This window comes from Drosophila navojoa, chromosome 5 (assembly GCF_054131105.1).
Source record: "Drosophila navojoa isolate 15081-1374.11 chromosome 5, UAZ_NAV_1.0, whole genome shotgun sequence".
In the NCBI taxonomy this organism is placed as follows: Eukaryota; Metazoa; Arthropoda; class Insecta; order Diptera; family Drosophilidae; genus Drosophila; species Drosophila navojoa.
The window spans coordinates 12,552,347-12,577,242 of NC_142893.1; the positions used below are offsets into that span (position 1 = coordinate 12,552,347).

A 24,896-nucleotide genomic window follows, 5' to 3' on the forward strand; every position below is an offset into this window, starting at 1 on the left:
CTCTGCTGCCTCTGCTGCCTCTGCTGGCAGAGTTTATTAAGTTGGGTGTCACCTTTTCCTGTGTTGTCGTTGCCGGCATTGTGAACTTCTCAGCACATTCCCTTAGCCCCTGGCAATTTTTGTGTGTTTGCAAGTTTGTCTGTCTTGTTTTTGTTGTCACTTCATCAGCACGTTGCCCTGGCCCTGGCCCTGGCTCGCTCTGGGCCATGATTGGTAGATAGATGTCGCAACTGCGAAAGTGCCAAGGCGATTGCGAATCAAAAAATTGATCATTTCAAGTTTTGTGCGCATATTATTATTCTTATTGCCTGCCCATTTGCATAATTGTCAATTGCCATCAATCGAGTGTTTATTAAAAAGTTTTTCTCATTTCATCACATGTGCTCCCGCACCCTCACAGCAGTCCTTTTGCCAGTCGAATGACTCTCTATATAAATGGTAATGGAAATGTGTCTGTAATGCCAAATCTTTGCAACTTGTGCTAACTCATTAATTAACTTTGCTGCCATTGTTTGCGAATGCTATTTATTCTCGGCTTATCACTGAGCCCCGAGTGCCCGTTGTGCAAAAGGACCGAAAAGAAAACAATAATAAGAAGGCTGGGCCGAGCCTCGAAATCCCAAAGTTTTAATGAGCTGGCGGCACACAGGTAAGTGGGCGCGGCTCGCCCTTTTAATTAACATTTAACGAAAAATTCGATTCAACTTTCCACATGCCACACGGCACATTAAGACATATGGCTTATAGTACTAGACTAGTCATCAAAAAACATCAATTGCGAAAACTTTTCTATAAGAATAAAGAGATAAATATCCTAGATCAATGCTTGAGCAAAGACTCAATTATTCATTTAACAGCGCCATCTGTGTGCTTGTGAAAGAATTACAGGAGCTCAGCAAGAGCAAGGCGCTTTATTTGGACACTGAAGCTTTCATGTTTATGTCGTTAGAGAAAGCTCTATATATGAATTTCGTATGAATAACAAATGGCAGCAAGGCTAGATTTTACGAATACATACATATATATTAATTAGAAATAAAGAGAAATAATATTAAATAGTTAATCAATCAAATTCATAAATAATTAAAATAACTACGCATACATATAAGTTATTTTAATATCAATATTTTTCTGCCATAATAATTATGTAAAATTTTAATATATTTTCTTGTATAAAAAGCTCAGTTCCTATACTATATCATTGATGATTTCAATATTTTATTCATATACAAGCATGAGCTAAAAGCTATTCCTTTTACACAGCTTTTAAAAATTCCTCCCAAAGCCGCTCCACACATAAAAGCTCAAGAGCCATGTTCACGTAGAGCTTTAAGCGCAGTGCTGACAGGCGTAAGCAAAAATAAAGCTGGGACTTTTATCGACCAACAGAAGCAAACGATATGTGACAGAACCTTCTTGTATAACAAAATGAATACAAATTTATTTTTTGGATAATGAGTTATAATAATAAATATTAGATACTATTACTTACAATTTTGTTTACATTTATTTAGTATTTTCATAGGGAATCTCAAACATTGTGTAGGTATGGCAGCGCCGTCAGCTTTTAATCATGTGCGCTGCAAGGCTGCAAAGCTATCATGTGCATGGCCTCTCTCTCCACATGTGTTTGTGTTTCTGTTTATGCGATAGACTAGTGTGTGTGCGCGTTTGTGTATGTGCAGTTGAAGAGAGAGAGAGAGAGAGTGAGAGAGGTTGCGCCCGACTTGCTCTCTTGGCACGCATTTGACTTCACTTGGAATTGAATTTTAGTGCGTTCGCGAGCAGCCTTATAAAACGTTGTGCTATGAACGGAAGCGGATGCCAGAAGGAGAACTACATGAGCCAAAGGCACAGTGAACGCTGAGGCAAGAGGAGGGCAGAGCAAGAAAGAAAAGAAAACAGTGGAAAATCCAAAAAATGTTAGCATACTTTTTCGAGTACTTACTGTGCTGAACAACGTTAGTTAATCGCCAAACCAAACGGCTGATTGGTGCATATCGAAAGCGAATCAATGCCCAACCACAAATAGTTGAACGGAAAATATGACCCAGTTCCGAGCGGGATTATACGGCGTGCATATAAAGTAAATTTGACTGGCAATAGAATGCCATAAATGCATTTGGAGCAGTTCAGCCTTTGCTTTGCATTCTCTCAGGCGACATGCGACAGTCGCAACAATAAAATTTTACAATTTTTGATTGCTGTACGTGAAATGTGAATTGCTCAACTTGTGTGCATTTGTCGCAGTTTAGTGCATACTACAACAATTACAGTGGAACATAAATACGAGCGACATCAACTGTGTGTGTGTGCGTGAGTGTGTGTGTGTGTAATACTTCAGTCGAGCAGCAGCCCCAAAAGTTACCCTAGCTGGCTGCTCTTTTAACCAGCACAGCTGATTGTCAAGCGAGAGCAGCATTGCTTTCAGCGAACATGTTGGCTTGTTTGGTTTAAGTCAGAGAGCAGCAGCAGCACCACCACCACCCACCACTCACCACTCCCACCCCCAGCCCACACTCCGTAAGTGAGTGAGTTCTGCCTGCTGGCTAACGTAACGAGTTTCAAGACACGCACGCCACACGACAAAGTACACGTAATACAGCCATAATCAAAGGTAGCCGTAGCCGTTGCCGTTGCCGTATAGCCCAGGTCAACAGCTCCAACTGGCACGCACGTGTGTGTCTGTGGTAAGTGCATAAATTGTATCATCTCGATGGTACTTGGCAGCTTTTACGGGGCCAGCGAACGGGCTCAAATGAAATATTTATGTCGCTTGGGTTAGCATCTCTGACCCGCGCCTTCCCAACGAACAGGAACAGCAACAATATATGCATATCTGTCATTGAATGCTGGCTTATTTGTTTTTAAAGTGGGTTGCCAGGCGTTGATTGTCGAGTAACCATAGTTATAGATAGATCTATATTCATTTGTTTATAGACATAATTCGCTGGAATTGAAAACAATCCAGAAAAATCACTTTGCTCCCACTCTCCCTCTCTCTCTATCACTCACTCTCTCTATATTTATTTATTTCCGCATTTAATGGGGGAACGTATGGAATAACACCTGTTTTACTCAGAAACAATTTTAAACACAAGCATTCAAATAGATTGAGGAGATCTGTTTTCATGCTCGATTCGAGTATGAGTTTGTGAGTGTGTGAGTGTGTGTGTGTGTGTTTGGAAAGGGGTAGTGAAAGTATTGTGCCATACGGCAGACATACATATCAACACCTATATATACATACATATATTTATGTATTTATGTCGGCACTTGTGTTCTTCTTGTTGTTATTTGTATTATTCATTCCTTCACCAGATGCAGCCACACTTCAAGCACAGCACTTCAACTGTGCATGTGTGTGTGTGTGTGTGTATTTTCAGTCATTTGTAATATGATGTTTTCCGGTTGCATATTTATTTTCGTTTTTAATTGAAAACATATGCACTTCTACACACATCTATAAATATGTATATAAAGTAAATATATATTTGAATTATTCTTAAAATATTCATGTAATTTGTGATTAGATAGCGTGGGTGAAGCTGTCCGCAAATATTCCGCGTATTTCTGCCCTATTCCCCCGTCAATTGTTTGGCATTTTGTGGTCGTGGCGCTGAAACATATTTTTGTGAATTAAATGCGCAAAATCAAATGTAAAAATAAACTACGTGACATTTCGCTGATTTGTGCCAGCCATAAAGCAGACAGCAATTAAATTCGTTATCTAATTAAATTAAATATTTAACCGCGCTGCACATGCACAACTCTCTGACTGAATCAGAGATGTCATGGCCCAGTGCATGTCGCCCTGACTTTTAATTATAATTAAATAAAAGCAATCATGCCTGTGCATGTATCTTATTAACTAGGCCGCACTGCGGCCAACGCAACTAATTAAAATTGTAATCAATGCTTAGCCAATTGCCTTTCAAGACTTTCAAGTAAATTCAATTATGGCTAACATGATTTCCTTTCAATGTCGTTCAAGTATTTTTAGCTTTTGATTTAAGTTGACGTTGAAGCTTTATTTGGAGAACTCAACTAGAAGTTAAATGTAGTAGTAATAGTCTATGAATTTTTATATTAAAGATATGTAATATAGGACTTCATAGATTGTATTTGCGTATCTTCTAATTAGACATCTAAAGATATGGAGAATTATTTAATATTTACTAAATTATTTAAGTTAAATCTTGAAATTGTTTTTATTCTTTATGCAATCCTTTGTAATAATTAAGTATCTGTTCATATTTACAAAGAACGATTTGAGAGTTTAACCTAGAGAAATGTGCTTATCTAAATCCTAATCCTAGAAACGTGGATTCAACATTATTGCGTCTTATGAGTTAAAAATTATAATCGAATCTAGAGGATATTTTTCCTTAATCATATATAAATTTCTGCAAAAATACTTGCTTATACAAATTGTACTTATATAATATTTCCCGTACTTTAAGCATATTTGCTATATAAATCCATTTCTCTCCCTTATAACTTTTTCCTTTCCATTCCCACTTCACAGCAATTTAATTTAAACAAAAAAATATGAAGCTCTCGGACACAATGGCGACGCCGATTGAGGAAAAACTCGATCAAAACTTAAAGGTACGCCCAAAAAAAATATATATATATATTTATTTAAAAAGAAAATAAGTCGAAATGCTTACAAATACAAATGCCATTAATCATGCCTTAAACTAAATAAAAACACAAATTGAAATTACGTGCAACAGGTGAGGTCTGGGATGGTTCATGTCAGCGATGGCAAAAGCAGACCAGAGCCCCTCCGACTTAGTCTAACAATGGAATTGTTGACCTTGCAAAAGTTGGAAATTGTTACGCCGACGAGCTCGCAGCACAATGGGCCGCCAATGGAATCCAAGGTATGTTAATAAACTTTGGCTTCATTAAGAGCACTTATCCCAAAAGTGTTGGGCCGTAATCTCCGCTGAGCATGCTCAGCGAATCCTCGAGCATGTTTACACCCTGTTTATGTATATACATATACATATATTGGTATTTGTTCGTTGTTGCAGGAGCGAATGGTGCAAATAACGAGACAGAAGCAGGGCGGCCTGGGACTGAGCATAAAGGGGGGCGCCGAGCACAAATTGCCCATATTAATATCGCGCATCTACAAGGATCAGGCGGCCGACATAACGGGCCAACTGTTTGTGGGTGATGCCATCATCAAGGTGAATGGCGAATATATAACGGCATGCCCGCACGACGATGCGGTCAACATACTGCGCAACGCCGGCGACATTGTTGTACTCACTGTGAAGCACTACCGCGCCGCAACACCGTTCCTGCAGAAGCAACGTGAGCACAAGCATGCGACACAACATCACATCTACCTGACACCGCATGACTAACGTATTCCATTAACATTCGTTCAATCAATGCAGTTACAAAGGATACTCCCGATTCCGACAACGATGTCACCTGTGCGGAGCTAAAGGCCGACGAGGGCTACAAGTCATCCGTGAACAGCGGCACCATCAGCCGCAGCTGCAGTCGGCCAATGTCAATCTGCTCGGAGCCAGAGAAGCGCTGGACCGACGTGGTGGCAGGTATGACGGAGCCCAGCTAAAGATATCTCTCAAGTTGGCCTCGCTTACACACACTCTCTCTCTCTCTCTTTGTCTCTGTCTGTGGCTATTTCTAGTGCCCCTAATGATGGCCTATGTCACGCGCTACATCTACGGCACGGACAAGCTGCGCCCCAACGCCTTCGAGGTGCGCGGCCTGAACGGCGTCACCACCGGGGTCATACACTGTGATGAGCTGGCGATACTTAGCCAGTGGCTCAAGCTGATAACGGACAATGTGGTGGGCCTAACACATCTGCAGGTAATACGGCACAGCACTACCACCAGAAACTGACTGAATGCATATTCAAATTCATCAACTTGCCAGATGAAGCTCTACAATCGCAACTTTGCTGTGGGCGAGCGCATCGAGTACATGGGCTGGGTCAACGAGGGCGTTATCAATAACAATATATCATGGCAGAGCTATAAGCCACGATTTCTATTGCTCAAAGGCACCGAAGTAATGCTGTTCGAAACGCCTCCAGTAAGTAGAATGCAGAGAAACTATCGATTACATTTGCGGTTGCAGAGAAAACTATTAGGAAAACTCTAGATGCGAGTAGGCGAATATAAAATACCCTGAAGTCATTCAGAAATATTTGTTGCTATTTTCTATAATATTCATGTCTTAGAGCTGCAATTTTGTTTAATAATAGACTCCGTTTTATTACTCTTCAAATAAAACGAAATTGAGTTCTGCTTATATATATATTATATATATATATATATATATATATATATACATTTTAAAAAAATTTTTTTTTAAATAGAAAATTTGTAAAAATTGTTATCAGCATCCAAATTTATTTATAGATATTATCAGCAATTTTTTGTTGTTGTTGGAACACTTGATCTTGTTAAAGAAAAAATTACTATACGAATAAATATAGAGCTAGCTGAGGAGAAAAAAATTTCTGCAATTGAAGCTTACATAATGCTCTATATATATTAAATAATATAAAAATCAAATAATATAATAATTATATATTTTTATTTATATATAATCATTATTTGTATAGGCTACATTCAATTTGTAAACAATTTCTAAGGAATTCATTTGAGAACTATTATTATATTTATTTATTTAGCACTCGCATCTCTTTTGATTAACTTATGTGAGATTTATTCACTTGTTTAGTGGAAATTGTCATCTCTTTTGTAAAGTCGTATGTAATTGGATATGGAAGCATTTGCAGTCAGCTTTGTTCCGTGTTCATTTGCCCAAAGTTCTTCAAAGCAACTGTGCGCTGCTCTATGCTGCGCTAATTTTATGTGTCAAGTTGGAAGTCCCCCACATAGAGTACCTACACACTCACACTCACACACACACTCACTCACACAAAGCACTGCACACGTGCATACAAATTGTACGTTTGCTCTAATGAGCAGCCTTTGCACTCGCTGCAAATGCAAGCTCCATAGAAATGTTGGCCCACGGCATACGCGATGCTCGTGCTGGCGCCCTCTGCTCCTGGTGACGGCATTTTCGCCCGTGCTGATTACCAGCAGAGATATGAGCACTTAATGCGCTTTAAAATTATATTACGTGGCTCAAAGCTGCCGAATCGGGCTAACAAATCTCGGGCATAGACAATTTGCCATAACTGATTTCGTTTGTGTTCGCCTCATTTGCAGTTGAATGTGGCTGGCATTAGCAAGGCTCTGGTCGTCTATAAGGTCTATCAGACCATGTTTCGCATCGTCAAGGAGTCGGAGACGGTGGACAGTCGACAGCATTGCTTCCTCCTGCAGAGCTCCGGACACGAGCCGCGCTATCTGAGCGTCGAGACGCGCCAGGAGCTGCTGCGCATCGAGAACAGCTGGAATGCGGCCATAGTGACCAGTGTTATTAAATTAGGGGTAAGTAAATGCACACGCAGACAGTCAGTCACACATACATGCATACATATATGCATGCACATGACTGTCCCCATGACCTCCATTAATGGAGCTCTATATGTGTGCCTGGTGTATATAAACAGTTCGGATTCGTTCCTTGTTGATAATTTCGCATGTTTATTTGTAATTAGCCTGGCTAGGCCGGGCTAGGCACAATGCAAACGGGCGATTATCGTGATTGCCGATTGCTTGTTAATTTATGCACTTGCCTCCCCCGATCAGCCTTGAACTAAAGGTCAGGGCAAAGGATAATCAATACAGACAGACATGTGGAAGGACTTGTGCGAGCATTGAAACGTCAAAGTTTTATATGGGAATCAAATCGACTAGTTGACTATATTAATATATTCCTTTGTTTATATATTTAATATAATATTATTTTATTTATTATTCTATTACAATATTTAGTTTTACTAATGTATTAATTTGTTTTTATATAATTTTTATATAATTTTTAATATAATATTATTTTAATTATTATTCAATTATATATATTATATTTTATTATTATTATTAGTCAATTTTATATTCTTATTTAAATATAATTTTATTTTATTTTTTATTTTATTATAAAAACTATATTTCATTATTACTTTTAGTTCATTTTATATTTTTATTTATTATAATTTTTTTTTATTTTTTATTCTAATATATATATTAGATTTCTTATTATTTTTGGTTAATTTTATCTTCTTATTTATTATAATTTTATATTAATTTTTATTCTAATATATATATTTAATTTCTTATTATTTTTGGTTAATTTTATATTCTTTTTTATTATTCTATTGTATATATTAAATTTTATTAATATTATTTTTAGTTTATTTTATATTCTTTAAAATATATTAAAATTAAATTTTTTTCTATTATATACATTATATTTTCTTTTTTTTTTTAATTTATATAATATTCTTATTTCATTATATTCAATTCCTCCAGCCTTGCCATAATTAATAATTAATTAACGCTATCCCTTAGCATTTTAGCTTGTGACTTTTGAGTGAGGCCACGCCGGGTAGTTTTCTTAATTACAAGCATAAAAATACTCATTCATAATGAATGCTTTTTAATTGCTTTTTGCTAAGCACAAATTATAAAGGATGTCGTATTGATTTTCCAAGGAATGAACAAAACAAATTTCTGTGCGCTCCCAAACAAACATTTGCCAAAAAGTTTTGTGATATTTTGTTTAATGTAACTTTGCCCGAGCACACACACACACACGCTCAGCTCTGCCTGTGTGTGTGTCTACACAACACTTGTTAGCTTTACGAAAAGTCAGCGCAAAGCCAATGACCGACATAAGCGACGCACAAAGTTGAAAACAAAACAAAAAAAAGAAAAGGGGGCGACAAAAAAAAAAGTAGATTTTGGCCAACGTCCGAATCGATACGAATTTGGTTCGCAATTTTGAGCGTTTAGTCGAGCACACAGACAGGACATAAAGGGATTATTGAACCTATGTATGCCGTTGTTTTGCCTTGGCTATTACAGATATAGCCAGAGGCTATTATGGGTCTTAGGAGTGCGTCAGCACACACACACATACAGAGAGAGAGTGTGTGAGATGGGGCGTATGCTTAATATTATTAGAAGACTCAATCTAAGCAGCTGTCGGAATGTCACTCTCTCTCTCTCTGCCTCTCTCCCTCCCTCACCTAACCACACACTGTTAATAAATACATCTCACATTTATTTCTATATACTATATCTATCACTCATACCTGCAGCGCAAGACTTTTGCCGTTTCCCATCACGGCAAGAGCGGCGGACTGACACTTGACTGGCAGGCGGGCTTCTCACTGACAGAGGGCGCCGATGCCACCATGGTGTGGCAGTACAAGTTTTCGCAGCTGCGCGGCTCCAGCGACGATGGCAAATCAAAGTTGAAGCTACATTTCCAGGACAACGAGACGCGGGCCATCGAAACGAAGGCAAGTGCTATAAATGAATGCAGCGCTTCAATTGGCCAAATCCAATTCATTGTAGAGCTTTTCCTTATATCTATGTTTATAATCTCAATCTCATTCTTTGCCATATTATCGCCATTAGGAACTAGAGTGCCAGGTACTGCAGAGCTTGCTCTTTTGCATGCACGCATTTCTCACCGCCAAGGTGGCATCTGTGGATCCGGCATTCCTCAGCTCCATACAGCAGACCTAAGCTTGGCTAGAGACCTCCCGCACACACACACACACAACCACTCATTGGCAGAATCAAAAGTAATCTTTGTTTAGGCTAAGCTAAACTGAAAGTCGTATTTCAAAAATACACATCAATTATATGAGAACATAGGTAAATAACGGGAATATATAATGTATGCAAGCTATAATTATACAGTTGTAAGTATATATATATATATAACTATATATATCTTGTATGCGAATGTAAGTGGAATTAGTTAAATTAGCTTAAATATTGAGTTAGATTTGATATATTGATACATAGTTACTTAAATATAAACACACACACACACACACATAATAAATTATTAAATGAAATTGTAGAACGAAACGAAATGATAAACTTAATGTGAAATCTCTTGGTGCAACACATGTAAATTTAAGCGTGCTCTAGGCTTCTTTCCTATAATCAGTTAAAGTTGTCAATATGATTGAATACATTATATATATATATTGAACAATTAGAAATTACATTTAGATACGTTATTTGATTTAACAAACTTAGGCTTCAGCTAAAAACTAATTCACAAAAAAAAAAAAATCATTTAAAATCGAACTCGAAATCGAATTGAGTAAATCTCATTTTTGGTCAACTAAAACATTTTAAATGAATGAAAACGATGTGCATTATAGTGAAAATATAATTTTCAATTTTAATGAAAATGCTATTGTTAGAGCTAGATAATTATTCAATAAATGTTGCGCTTTTTAAACGAATCAAATCATTTGATTATATTTTTATGTTGTTCAGTATCTCATAAGCATAACAAAACACAAACGAAAAAGAAAAGTTCAAATTTCATTTAATTTTAATCGACATGAATAACAGCCACCGAAATTCGCGATTCACATTTTAATAGATATTTTAATCGAGTCAAATATACATACAATTATACATATAGTCAAGCTCACATAATACTCATTATATACATACATACATATATTTAAGTAATTCGATTGTAAATATATATAGACTCGTGCTCGAGTATATAGTATGACGACTCATCAGCATATGTCATGTCAATTCAAATGTGTCTTTCAAGCGAGCGATCACTGTACACGCAGAACAACAGCAAAATTTGTTGCTATTATATGAATTAAGCTTTTCGAGTGGAACAAATGGTTGATTTACTGTACACAAATCAGTTTTACGAAAATACTTAGCCCAGCACAAAATGTACTCAGACAGCAGACAGCAGCTTACTTACATTAGATATAGTATAATCATATATATATATATATTATATTATATATATTCGTACTTGAACTCATACAACGCAATCATATCAACAATATCAATTATCAAGCCCACGTAGCTGTGCACACACACATGCGCACACAGTTAGATTCATAGCGAACCAGAACAAAGCTCTCAATGTGACAGATTATTAAAGGATTACACAGATTAGAGTACTCATAGCATAAACTGATCCAAACCGAGTAACTTCGGCTTGCCGAGGCGTATTATACCAGTGCGTAGATTATATATACTTTGTGCTCTTAGAGATGAACGGGAGTGTCGAGTGAAGTTATACCCTAGGAAAGGAAGATCTATGCCCATTAAAATTTGATACAGCTATATGGCATAAAATTGATTCATATATAGGCAAAAATCGCTCCATATTGAATGATTTCAATTTTATTATTAAATTTCCTATAGATATACGCCTTCATAGGGTATCGCCCTGTGGCATACACCCAGTTCATCTTTAAGATCCAACATAATTGTCCGTCCTTTGCTGCCTTTTTTAGTTGAGTCACAGTAAAAATAGTCCGTGTTAAGCAACTATAATTTCGCATTGGTATTTGAATAATCAATTAACACGCAGTTAAACAAGCAACAAACCTTTAAGTAGATGGCAAATTTACAACCAAGAAATAAGTAAAAACCCACGAAAACCAAAAATGCTAATGTATAAACGCCAACTGAACGATCAGATATTATAGCAAGCTTCAAGCATATTTACAAGGAAAAACAAATAAACTGAACACAAAATATACTACAGTATACCATGTTACAAATAAAATATATATATACATTAATATATACATACATACATGTATATCGAGCACATTCAGGCATTTCCAATTCATAGTTTCTATAACATATATGTATGTATACAAAAATATACATACATGGAGAAGAAGCTAAAATTCTCGTTCGTTCGTTATTCACTCCTGTGGAATGTGTACCTAATTTCCCCCCTCAAGGCACCTAAAACAGACCAAAAATACGTAAAATGCACTACAAATAAATAATTAATACAAAATGCACAAAAGCAAACATAAATAAATTTATTAATAAATAATTGTCCTGAGATTAAATGATTTGCCGTTTAATGCAGAAAATAAATGCAAAATATTTTTAAAAAGCTGAAATTAATGTTCGGCATACCGAATGTTAAATGCCCTTGCAGAGGTGTTGTATTTAGATTTCTTTTACATTTTATTCTGATTTATATGAAGTATTTCATGTAAATTTTTATAAATGTGTGATTAAATTAAATACCAAAAATACCAAATACTCTGCAAGGGCATAAGAAAAATTCCAAATAAATACTCAATAAATACAAAATTATACCTGGAATATATTGTATACCATATACATACATACATTGACATGACATACACACATAGCATACGCACATACATAACTCACACATACACACACACACACCCAACACATAAGTATTATCAGATGCACACTTAATTGCTACGAATGCAAGTCCATTGGCAAATCTAATGCACGAAAAATAGAAAATTAAACTAAATTACGCAGCTTATCCAACCAGAAGCATTTCCATTAAATTCAAGCCAATTAGCTTTACCTAAAAAAAAAATAATAAACAATTAAATCAAATCATTAATTCTCATATTACATAACGTTCGCATTTCGTTTATATGATAAATCTCATGTTCAATCCATTAACATTTTGTTATTTATACTAAATTTTCTAATTGATTTGCAATTTTATATTTGAAGAAAAAGAAACAAACAAATATTATAAAACTTTATAAATGTAAAAGGAAATTAAGCGTAAATAAATTATGAAATAATAATAACATTAATAAAAATGCCCTTAATTATGCAAATAAATGATTTCTTGGGGATTTTGGGGAAATTCGATAAAAATTTACTGTATTAAGGGAAAATTATAAGCAAGAGATGATGGGACTGATATGAATATTAGATATTATTGCTTAGTATATTTTTTATATTTTAATAAAAATATATTAAGCAATAATATGCCAGAGCTCTCGAGCTAAAGAGTATGCTGGATTGAAGTAGAATGAATGGAGTAGAATGGCATAACAAAATGAATAGATAAGTAGGCTGCATTGTAGAGTACACTACATAGATGCGTAAGCTCCATAGAATTGTAAAGAACAGTAGGTTGTTTAGCAAAGTAGACTAGATAGCAGCGTAAACTGAATAGAGAAGTATACTGTATGGAGTAGACTCCATAGAAGAGTAGCCTGGATGGCAGAGAGGACTGCATAGTACAGTAGCTTGGAAGCTGGTCATATTGATAAGGCAACCTTATATATAGTGCACAAAATATGTTCGATTAATGTATGTTTGGTCTGCTCTTATAAAGTGCATCTAAATGCCAAGCTTTTCGACAGTTAACATCGACAAGTTTAACAGCCGCTCACTGTTAAGCTACTGTACAAATGGAGAAATGGAAAATTGTATTATGCATGCCCACTTCATATGTGCTAAATTGCAAATTCCTTAAAGAATAGCCTGAACCAAAAATCAGAAAAAAATTATAGTAAGATAAATAAAACAAATATAATATTACTTACAGTTTTCATATAATATTACTTTCAGTTTTCTTGTGAATAAATTACTGTTGTTAATTATGAGGGCAAACAAAATGCGAATAGAGCAATTAGTTATAATATTTGTTGCTAAATGCTATAAACATATTTTAGCTAGTTTAAAAGTACTTTTAAGGCCATGTTCTATGGCTCCACATATATCAAATCAAGAAGTTGGACAGCAATAAATTTCATTTTATTCTGACTATTCTCTTTAAAAGAAATATAATAAATTTAGTACCCACCCATTTTTTTAATAAAAACACAGTGCCTTTTTTTTGTAATATCAACTTAAAATACATATTTATTTAATTAAAGTGAACAGAGTAAAATTAGTTTGGTAACGCGGTACGAGTGCATCCCATTGCGCTCCCACATGGCTGCGTGGGAATGCAAGGCGAAGCACCTGGATCAACTTAAGCGGTAAAGAGTCAAAGCAAGGTCGATGGCTGGCGACTTTGCTTTTCGTGTAAACATTATCAAAGGTAACACTTAGGGATTAGATGAGGCTGACGAAGTCAAACAGAGAGCGACTCAACGCAACAACAAACTGAGTATATTTATTATAAATACTAGGAGTTGAGCGAAATCCTTTTATGGCTGTGTGAAAAGGACTTTGCTCGACCTATAAGCGTATAAATTATTTGGCAGGGACTCATATCTGTATGTGTGTATATATGTGTATATATATTATGTATATTTGTTTCAATTATGTGGCATAAGCTATTGATTGCTCTGCCTGCTTCGGCTACACAGACACAAACACAGACTATATAATAAAGCTATTTATGTGTGTATACGAACTCTGACATCCAGTTAAGGGTCCTGTGAGCTGCTAATCGTACCTTTAATTCCCTGTTGCATGTGCACACCATTACATACATACATACATTCGAACAACTACAATTTGTATCTTAAATATTTCTTCTGTATTATCTACACAGCGTTTTGGTGAATATACAAACATACTATCATACAGTATGCCTAATATATATATGTGTATATGTATTTATGTATGTGTAAATGTGTATACGTATTTACTGGCGCCACACAGTGGTGTGAGTGCAGCGCATTATGAAACTACTGGCTAGTCTTAACTGTAGGCTTATGGTTTTGAGCTACAACATTGTTTGGTGTCGAAACCTAAGTAAGTACGTTGTATGCGAAATTTGCATTAGATTCCTAGTGCATTAGAGTGCCTAAGAGCTAAGCCGAAAGTGTAAATTAAATCAATTCTAGCTGCCGCTACTGCAATAACACACATACATTATTGATTCACACACATTCTGGCTAGGGTTAATACTAATCTTGAAGTTGTTGGTAAATTTCCAAATGTACTCTACACGTAGTAGATCTGAAAACGTGCCGTGGGTCGAGCTCAGACGTCGGCCGCATCGTTCGCCTCGGTGTCGGCCAGGCGCACCAGGGTGACCGTCACCTCGGTGGCAACGCCGTTCACCGCCAGCTGCTGATCCCGCCACGGGGTGGTGAGGGTGCGCAGTCGCTGCCTGAAGCTGCCCGGTGTTACAATCAGCTTGTAGATGGCCACGGCCGGTATCATTGTGACCGAGGAGCCGGCTATGCTCCAGCCCAGTGCATTGGCCCAGTCCGGGTAGACGTAGTCGCCGTAGGTCAGCGGCTCGTAGCCCAGCAGGCCGTACACCGTTATGAAGAGCAGAAAAATGGGCGCCACAAAGCGCCAGCACACCTGCCAGTACCTGCCCGGCGGAAAGCCGATCATGTCGCGTATGTCATCGCTGAAGCGCTTCGTGCCATAGATCCAGGAGACGGCAATCGCCTCGAAGAACACCGCCACGAGTATGGAATAGCCGGCGGCATAGCGATCCAGCAAATGGAAGAAATAGAAGCCGCCCTGGGTGCAGCTGGCCAGGCCCACCACAAAGTACAGCGAGAACAGTGCGGCCACAAAGAGCTCCCGGTTCTTCCTGATCTTGGGAAACTCATCACTCAAGGCGGTGATAATGGCCTCCGAGCCGCCAAACTGTTGGCGAGGGAGAAAACTTGGTCAGAACTTCTCTGTCTGATCTTTGATAGAAGCTGAGCACTCACCGAGCTGTCCAGTCCCAGCGTGAGCAGCATCATGAAGAAGATGAGCGCCCAGAAGATGCTGCCCGGCATGGTGGCAATTGCAGCCGGATAGACGACAAAGACCAGGCCTGGTCCCTCCGTGGCCACATCCTCGATTCGCACGCCCGACGTGTGCGCCATGTAGCCCAGCACGGAGAATATCACGAAGCCGGCAACGAAGCTCGTTGCAGAGTTGATGAAGCTCGTGAGCAACGCATCCCTGAGGCAGACGAAGATACCATGAGAAATGAGAGAGAGAGAGAGAGGAGGAGGAGAGGACGAAGCGCAGAACTTACTTGTACACATTATTGTGGTATTTATTATAGGACGCATAGGCGAGCAGCACACCGAATCCCGGACCCAAGGAGAAGAACACCTGGGTGGCAGCATCGACCCACACCTCCGCCTTGTAGATGGCATCAAAGTTGGGGCTCAGATAGTACTGAATGCCCATGGCAGAGCCCGGCAAGGTGATGCCGCGTATCAGTAGTATCAATAGCACCACATACGGAAACAGCGCCGTGAACCAGACCACCTTGCCCGAGGTGCTGATGCCCTTCCAGAGGGAAAAGTAGCAAATCAGATAGACGATGAGCAGACACAGGGCCATGTCCCAGCGTATCTTGCCCAGATCGTGAATGCCCTCGCTCTGATTCAGCTCGAGTATGTAGCGACTGCCAATAAAAGTGCAGAATGAGTGTGTGCATGTGTGTGTGTGTGTGTGTGTGTGTTGCACTCACTTGAAGTACTCGGAGGCAGCCGATTGGAATCGCTCGACGGGCAGAACGGGTGCCAGGCTGGCAAAGGTGACATTCGTATACGACTCGTTGGCAAAGAACAAACTCTGATTGTTGAAGGCATAGAAATCGCTCAGATTGCCAACCAGAGGGCGTGTATTCTGGCCCTCGAACTGTGATACACGCAGCAAGGTGAATAAGGTGAAATGAAGCGCTATTCAAGGGACTTTACCGGCTTGCAGTTGGGCGTGTTCCATATGTTGTTGCACGATGTCCAGGGCAGCACGTTGGTGAACGAGGCGAAGAAGAAGCGCAGCGACCACGCGATGATCACGTTGTAGTAGAAGTCCACATAGAAGGCAATCAGCACTACTGCATAGCCAATGCCTGAGGGATATGAAGTCTATGATGTAGCACGAACAGATCTTTGATATTTACTGAATTCTGTATATTTACCCTTGAACAGCGGCACCAAACGGCCCCAGCAGGTGATGGCGCCCTTACGATTGTGCTGCCCCAGGGCCAGCTCCATGTAGAACAGCGGTATTCCGCCCACAATCAACATAATGCAGTAGGGCACAAGGAAGGCGCCTGTCAAAAAAATGCAAAATATTTATAAGCTGAATGTTATAATATATAAATACATATAAAATAGCACATGATATACATATATAGTATATATATATATATATAAGTATATTTAATATAGAACATGATATACATATATATATATATATATATATATATATATAGTATATAATAATATTGTATTAAAAAAGTTCTTTGAGTAAATAATAAAAAGTAATAAAATAAAATAAAAAGTATTTTTTCTGTACACTTCTCATCAAAGTTGGGTAGCAAGGTAAAGCCCATGGAGGCATAGATTGGTTCCAATTCAATTATAAATCAGAGTTGACTCCAATAATTACGTTAAAACACAACTGCATGTTCAATGTAAATCATTAACACATTATAATGCAAATCATTAATGCTGACTATTGTAATTATCATATACGGAGCGCAATTTTTAGGCATGCCCAGTTATGAGATACCCCGTCATATTGAGTAACTGCAATATGTTATGAGACGGCAGAAAAAAAATACCCAATTTGTCTATGATTCTCATATTTGTCATGATGTCATCATGATAATTATCTTGATTATATGGCAGTTATTATATTGAATATTTGATTAAAATTAATAAAATTCTGCTCAACATTAATTTATATTATAACAATATTAATTATATATATAAATATACTAAAACTAAACACCACTGGCCATTGCTAATCATCATTAGCTCTCTAATAACTATTAACTTTTGCAGTCACATACTAAAGAATGATATATGAGAACTTACCGCCTGTAGTTTAAGAGGCAGTCTTTATATAGGGCGAGAGTCAAAACCGAGCTCTACTCTTGAGCCTCGTTCTGAGTTAGTTTTTACAGTCGATTATTATGGAATAGCTCTAGCTGTTTCAGGCACTCTAATTAACTCTTTTCTAGTTTACTTATTTCACACCTCAACTAATCTACTTCTGCTCCTCTTCTTACACTCAACTGTTCTTTAGCCTCTCTCCTTCTACCTCCTTAACTGCCTTTAAGATGCACGATCAATATTGGGAGCTCAAATATAATTACATAGTCCGATAAATAAACATTCAGATGGACAAACATACATCAGCTGTTTGTCCAGATCAAGAATATAAATACTCATTTATCAAAGAAAATATACTAAAAACTATATTTACATGATCTATAATATATAATATATTATAAATAATCATCCATACTAATAATTTCATTATCATAGCATCATATATCATACATACATATATCTGACCTCTCTCAAGTTCAATTATTCAACAATCATTATTAGCTAGCAAACTGAATTTGCCAGCAACAAAGTTCGATTGGGCAGCGCCGCATTGATTAAAGCGCAATCGAGTTTTATAATATTTAACAACACCCGAGGCACTATAAATATTATGAATAACAATGTGTATGATGGGTGTGTCTGTGTCTATGTGTGGGAAAGAGTATGAGTGTGTGATTGACCCGTGTCAGTGTCTGTTTCTGTCGCTCTATACACACACACACACACACACACACACCAGTACACAGATATACACAAAATCAAATTGTTTCACAAGTGCCACTCTAAGGACATTTTAAAAACATTAACAGCATCCCGGCTGGCAATGGGACAAGCATACACATGTACGTACATAAGGACATGGCCACACACACACATACAAAGAGAGAGATGTCTCTCCTTTCGGCACCACTCCACTTTGCTCTGGCCTGGTCTGCTCCGGCTACGGCTACGGCTACGGCTCCTGCTCCTGCTCCTGCTCCTGCTCCGGCTCGGCTTGGCTGTCTCATGCAGTCGACGTGGTCGCTCGGCTTCCTGCTCTGCCTGCTCTGCCTGCTCCGCCAGCCCGGGCAATTGCTAAAGTGCCATCGATACTTTGTTGAGTGACAGCGGGGCGTTTTATGATTTGATTATGTCTATTAGCAGGCAAAGTGGGCGACAAAGTCGTCGACAACTACGACGGCTACGCCAACAACGGCCATTATGCATATTCGCACACACCCACACCCACACACACACACATACATCTATGTCGGTATAGCTAAAAAATAAAAGAAAGTCGCTTGAACACTGCGCTGTCAATTATGTTGAAAATGTAAAACGAAACCTAAAATAATACCTCACAAGATAAGGATATTTTAAAATCAAATGCAGCTCTGCTGCTCTACTGCTCTGTTGCTCTATTGCTCTGCTGCTCTGCTGTTGAAGCTGTAATTTCCGTCGCCTCGCCCACCACTTCCGGCTTTCCCATGGCTATTTTTAGCACAAAGAAGCGCACTAAATTGATTACCCTAATAAACTTACAATTAAAGAGCGTTTGCCAAATAGAAATATCAATCCATTGAAGTTGAAGAGAGCAAACATTATGACATCACATTACAGTTACTGAGTGATTTATTTCTATGATTTTAGCATTTAAAATTAGGAATATTATGCTAACTTGATTTGGTTTATAATCATTTTTTCTATATGCTAAAGTCATAGCCATAAAAGCAAACGGCTTGGGTACGGCATTTGTGTTATGTATTATTAATTTTTTACTATATATTTTTATTGTTTTTGTATTATTTATAATTTAAATATTTTCTCTAAATAATTTATTATTTATTATAAAATATTTTACTTGGTATAGTCAAGCTGCTAAATATTTATTTCAAAAAGGAGTGAGACGAAAAAGTAGTTGAAAAGCAGATTTGGCAACGAAGGGTTAACAAATGAAGGGAAATAATTAATGAATGTTAAACTCCATTTAAAACAAACATTTAACTAACTAATATACTAAAAAATTGTAGTAAGAAGAGTGTGTGCTGAGTTGCTCTCTCTTTAACTGAGTATACTCGGAGTGGCTAGAAAAATTGTAGACAAATGATCCAACTACAATATTTTGCATTGAACTGAGCTTAGGGAATGGGAAGTTAATAAAACGACTCGGTCTGTGCTTCGTTTCGAAGAGCGACGCTTTCTATATAAAATTCATATAGAATAAGGTATGTAAGTTGCCAAGTATAAGTACAACAGTTTATCATATCATATATGCTTCTATATATACAAGATCGTTTTGACGTTGCGCATAGAATGATCCATGTTCTCACAATTCTCTTGAAGGAGTGTATGAGGTGGCTGTCAATACCTTACTCTTGCTTATAGCAGATATGAGAATTAAAACATAAACCTGTATCCCAGAATGAGGCGCTCTTATACATACATCATACATCATACATCATACATCATACATCATACATCATAAGTCATTTTATACAGCAGAATTTTGGCTCAGTAACAATTCATTTATAGTGGAGTATTCGGGATTGTATAATTACTATTAGAAATTTCTTTTTATGTCTTTTATATGTATGTATATGCATACACAATATACATACATATATACATACACAAATATTAATCAATTCTAATATTAATTAATAATAATTATCGTACAAGTTATCATGACATTCATCAATGTATAGTATAACCAACAGCAAACTAACAAAATCATTGAAAATGTATTAAAATTCTTTTATTATTTCTTTAGCATAACCAACTAAAACTAAGGAACGCATTTAACAATCACAAGTTCTGCTGCTCCACAAGGATTATATGACACTGTCTGTACGTACATATACTTAATGTATATATGTCAACTACATAGAGTGGAGGTATTTCATCTGTTGCTGAGCTGAAAAAGGAGAGGAAAAATTAAATGCCCACTAAGCTGGTAGGGCATTAAAAGCTAATAATCGCAACCTGTGGACGTCGCTGCCTCTGCTGCTGCTGCTGCTGCAACGTCGACGGCGACGACGGCGATGGCAAGTTAAGCCTGGCAACGGCAACGGCAACAAAAATGATATAAAATGAAAATGAAAACTAAGCTGTCACTGATTGAGTGCAATGAAGCGTATGAAATAACAATTTATTTTTTAAGAGCTGAGAAAAAAGCTTGTGGCAAAGGCCAGCGGAGCGCAGCAGCAGCAGCAGCAGCAGCAGCAGCACCGACAACAAAATACTATATGAAATAGTCATAAAACTATAAAGGAAAAGGCAACCAGCAAAGGCATTCGCACACACACACGCACGCACACGCACACACACACACATACTCACATATATCCTGATTTACGAATGGAAAATTCATTTCAACGCCTAAGTGCCGCCGTCAAAACGTGTGCCGCACATGAATTTCCAACAATGCGTATTATGATATATACACATACATATATATATGACTTGATTTTGATGTGCTTGATACTTGAGTGTATGTGTGTGTGTGTGTGTGTGTGTGTTGGCAACAATAAAAGCCTAGAAAGCATGTCCTGCCCCATGCTTAGTCACTCGCTGTCAGATTGCGGCAAAGGAGGTAAAGGAGCCCAAATGCGATTATGACTGCCAGATTTAGTTGTCATACAAAAGCACTTAGCTTTGAAATTGTTTTGAATGATGGCGTTGCCAGCGAAGATCACAAGTCTAAGCATATGTATCAACTTATGCTCTCGCTGCCTTCCTCTCCCTCTCTCCATCTTCCTCTCTGCATGCCTTGGACTCTGGGTAATTTCGTCTAGGAAGTACGCACTTAGCACCCCAACCACTACTTGCCCACGCCCAGGCCGAGAGTAGCCCACATTTAATGGCAGCACTTCGCACGCATTTTCCCAGCACTTGTCAAAGTGTTAACAAGGCCAAGTCACTTGTTATGCGGCAGCTGAGCAGCTCGAGTGAGTTCCTACCCGCTCAATGATGTGTAAAGCCTTATAAATGATTTTGTGGCATTGTTCAGCCGTTAAACTGTGTGTGTGTGTGAGTGTGTGAGTGTGCCGCTAATTGGCCAAAGGGACAGCCCGTGGCAGTTGTTGGGTTAAGTGAACTCGCGCGCAGATAGAATGATTTGAGTTAGTCGTCGTAGCACTTACCACCGCCATTTTTGTAGCACAAATAGGGAAATCTCCAGACGTTTGCTAAATCGACGGCGAATCCAATAACCGATAATAAAAAATCCACCTTGCCGCTCCATGTTTCACGCTGATCGTTATTGCTATTGTTATCGTTGTCGTGTGGCGTCGGCGTCTTTGCTATTTGTCCGGTCGGTGACATCGCCGTTGCGACGATGTCCTAATCCCTGGCCAAAACGTCGTCGTCGTTTTAGTTTAACCCTCGCCGTCGCCGTCGCCCGCCAGCTCTAAATTACAAATAGAGATAGAGACAGAGAGAGAGAGAGTGAATAATAAATGCATTTGGTTAAATTAGTTGGATTACATATTAATTGCATATGCTAGATTAAACCTCAATCATGGTTTTCAACTTTTGCCACATATTGAAAATATGTTTCGCATGTTTGTGGCATACGACAATTTCGATGCGCTGCTTGAGTGTTTAAGCCGACACTTGATGCTCAATTGAGCTCAGAGTGTCTCTCTGTATGTGTGTGTGTGTGTGCGTCTGTGTGTGTGTGTGTGTGTGTGTGTGTGTGTGTTGGTGAAATGTCCATAGCACTTGAATTCTGTTTGGCCACGACATGCTCTCTAGCCCGAGCTTCAAGTGCTTGTTCGTATATTACGCATACGACGTGTGGCCGCCGCACACACAAACACTTGACAATTACAGCACAAAAACCAAACGATTCGCACATAAAGCATCGGTTGGCCCATCGACAAATCTCAGTTTACTCTCATTGTGCTCAAGCATGTTTGATCTATATATAAACATACCATACATGTGTATGTGTGTGTGTGTGTGTGTGTGCTTGTTCTCTTTCAACTCTTAACATAATTAATTGCTCCAATTAAATGTTCGCGCATTAGCTTAATTTAATGCCGAGAGCCGAGCTCAATTGAAAGCGAGCAAGTCGCACGATTCAATTAAAAGAATTAGCACAGCTGGAGCTCTGAAGATCTTTAAATCTCAGTTGCTGCTGTTTCGTTATAAGAGCTGAGGACTTGATGCAATTCTTGACCCCCTTAGATATCATAAAACATTTTTATTTTAATTGCACTAAAACATTTTATCATTGTTGTAAATTATATTATATAAATATAAATTTTAAAAATATTATATTTTTCTATTCTATAATGATAAAATGAAAAATGCATAAGATTTCTCCGATTTCCTGGTTTAGGTCTACATGGTATAACCCAGCCATTAAAATCATTCAGCGCGCATAATATTAACTGATAATAATGATGCTTAATAAATATGTAAGAGGTTTCTTCATTAATTTCATAAAATGAATAATCACTTGTTGACACTTTTACAAGTCTTACAAGATTTCTGACACGTCAATGCATGACTGCACAAAATATATTTTATTAATTGTATTTTTTTTTCTGTTTAACAATTTGTATTTATAAATAATTTTAGACACTGAAATAACGTTTGACAGTGGTGAAATTATAGTAAATATATTATTTGATGCTGTTGATAAATCATTTTGTGGGAAATTCGTAAATGTAGAAGGTACTTAAAAATAATAAAAGAAAATTTGCAAATTTAGAAGGTACTTAAAAATAATAAAAGAAAATTTGTAAATTTATACGGTACTTAAAAATAAATAAAAGAAAATTTAATTTACTAAAAATTTTAATCATGTAACATAAAAAAAAATTACACAAAACCAATTTATGATCACTGACTGAATGGGTTTAAAAAATAATCCCTATAATAAAACCAAAGAAGAACAAATTTATTAAACGAATTTATGGAAATAATATTTCGTTTAAATAGTTTTATATAACATTAATTACACAGGGGATAAAAATATATTTTAAAAAGTTATAATAAATAAAATGAAGATATATATATTTATTTGTCTAAAATTTTTTTTTATTTAATATATGCATATTTATTTTTAATTATTAGAATATTTTGCACATTGAATTAAATTGTGAATTTGTAAATCTATGTCTTGAATATTATTAAATATTCTATGCCACAGAAACTTATACATCCCAATGAATTCCACTTATTTATTTAAGCACACCAAATGCATACATACCAGCTAGTTTCCAAATGCTTAAATCACACACTTTTGCCAATCCATATTTTTCAACAATTCTCAAATTCACAAAGAAACTATGCAGAATATGTTAATGAAAAGCGCCACAAAATTCCGAGCTCTCTCTACACTTGACTCTTTAATAACTACACATATTTTTGCACTGTCCGTAGAGCTGATAACCTATTTAATGGAGCTCACTGAACTAGGAATTGGGCAACAGCAGCTGAATCAGTTGTTGCGCTAACGGTAACATTCAAACGTATGCAGGCAAGTGCTCTATGCCAGTGACTTTTATAGCCTGCGACAAGTGGTTGGCTGCACCTGCACCCTCCCCACACTCACACAGCCACACACACACACACATAGAGCTACAAGTGTGTGTGTGTGTGTGTGTGTGTGTGCGTGTCAAACGCAGCAACTGCTGAAGTTGAACGTCGCATGCGCCAAGGAAACGTCTTCAGAACGGAAGTGACCAATTAGAGTTGCCTTTGTGCGTATGTACGCAGCTATATGTATATGCATGTGTGTGTGTGTGTGTGTGTATATATATAGCTTGCATGTGGTAGTGTACATATGTATATACTGTGAGCTTAACATGCTGTATGTTAGGCGTGTGAAGCTTATGCCCGTCAGATGCTGAGCTTTTTAACAGTGCTCTGTTAAGCAGCACTAAGCTTAAGCAGTGCTCTGCCACTGTTAACTAACAGAAAATGCATTAGAATGAGAATTTTTTGAATTAATAAGAGAAGAAGACGTTAATTAGCATTATTTTAATAGCTCGGCATGACTATAAAGGCCTTTCTGTTTTTACAGACAAATAATGTAAATAAATAAACAGATTATAAATATTGACAAAAGCAACACACAAATATTTGTTGCTATGTATGTGTGTAACATTTACGATTTGATCAAAAGTCATGAAAGATCTACGATCAGCGATCAACACATACATATGTATATGTACATGAGCAGCAATAAACG

At 37.3% G+C, this 24,896-nt stretch overlaps 2 protein-coding genes across 4 annotated transcripts; one reads left to right on the forward strand and one right to left on the reverse strand.

The window, feature by feature from the left end:
• The first annotated feature begins 1,749 nt into the window (after positions 1-1,749).
• Positions 1,750-12,538, forward strand: Syn2 (Syntrophin-like 2). 3 transcript variants are annotated; one of them, XM_018106892.3, is made up of 10 exons: positions 1,750-2,690; positions 4,529-4,611; positions 4,740-4,889; positions 5,043-5,328; positions 5,415-5,579; positions 5,675-5,859; positions 5,926-6,084; positions 7,236-7,460; positions 9,233-9,436; positions 9,555-12,538. In XM_018106892.3, exons 2-10 carry the CDS (start codon positions 4,552-4,554, stop codon positions 9,663-9,665), a joined length of 1,545 nt encoding a protein of 514 aa, XP_017962381.1. In that variant the 5' UTR covers positions 1,750-2,690; positions 4,529-4,551; the 3' UTR covers positions 9,666-12,538. The 3 variants fall into 3 exon arrangements, with proteins under 3 accessions (XP_017962381.1, XP_017962382.1, XP_030246937.1); XM_018106893.3 differs by having other exon boundaries at positions 1,750-2,086; XM_030391077.2 differs by having other exon boundaries at positions 1,750-1,922.
• A 1,256-nt stretch (positions 12,539-13,794) lies between these two features.
• DAT (Sodium-dependent dopamine transporter) lies at positions 13,795-24,192 on the reverse strand. The gene is made up of 8 exons (XM_018106016.3): positions 23,913-24,192; positions 21,835-22,100; positions 16,792-16,926; positions 16,568-16,722; positions 16,339-16,508; positions 15,895-16,272; positions 15,581-15,818; positions 13,795-15,512 (listed from the first exon to the last, which is right to left on the reverse strand). The coding sequence occupies exons 2-8, from the start codon at positions 22,013-22,015 to the stop codon at positions 14,889-14,891; spliced, it is 1,881 nt and encodes a 626-aa protein (XP_017961505.1). The 5' UTR covers positions 22,016-22,100; positions 23,913-24,192; the 3' UTR covers positions 13,795-14,888.
• Positions 24,193-24,896: the final 704 nt, after the last annotated feature.

Bases quoted from the DNA above. Each gene is read 5' to 3' on its own strand.
- Syn2 (XM_018106892.3), top strand. From the start codon at position 4,552: ATGAAGCTCTCGGACACAATGGCGACGCCGATTGAGGAAAAACTCGAT. The intron at 4,890-5,042 runs GTATGTTAATAA...TCGTTGTTGCAG, and splicing joins GGCCGCCAATGGAATCCAAG to GAGCGAATGGTGCAAATAAC. The intron at 6,085-7,235 runs GTAAGTAGAATG...CCTCATTTGCAG, and splicing joins TGCTGTTCGAAACGCCTCCA to TTGAATGTGGCTGGCATTAG.
- DAT (XM_018106016.3), bottom strand. From the start codon at position 22,015: ATGTCACCGACCGGACAAATAGCAAAGACGCCGACGCCACACGACAAC. The intron at 16,723-16,791 runs GTAAATATACAG...CATATCCCTCAG, and splicing joins TTTGGTGCCGCTGTTCAAGG to GCATTGGCTATGCAGTAGTG. The intron at 16,509-16,567 runs GTAAAGTCCCTT...CGTGTATCACAG, and splicing joins ACACGCCCAACTGCAAGCCG to TTCGAGGGCCAGAATACACG.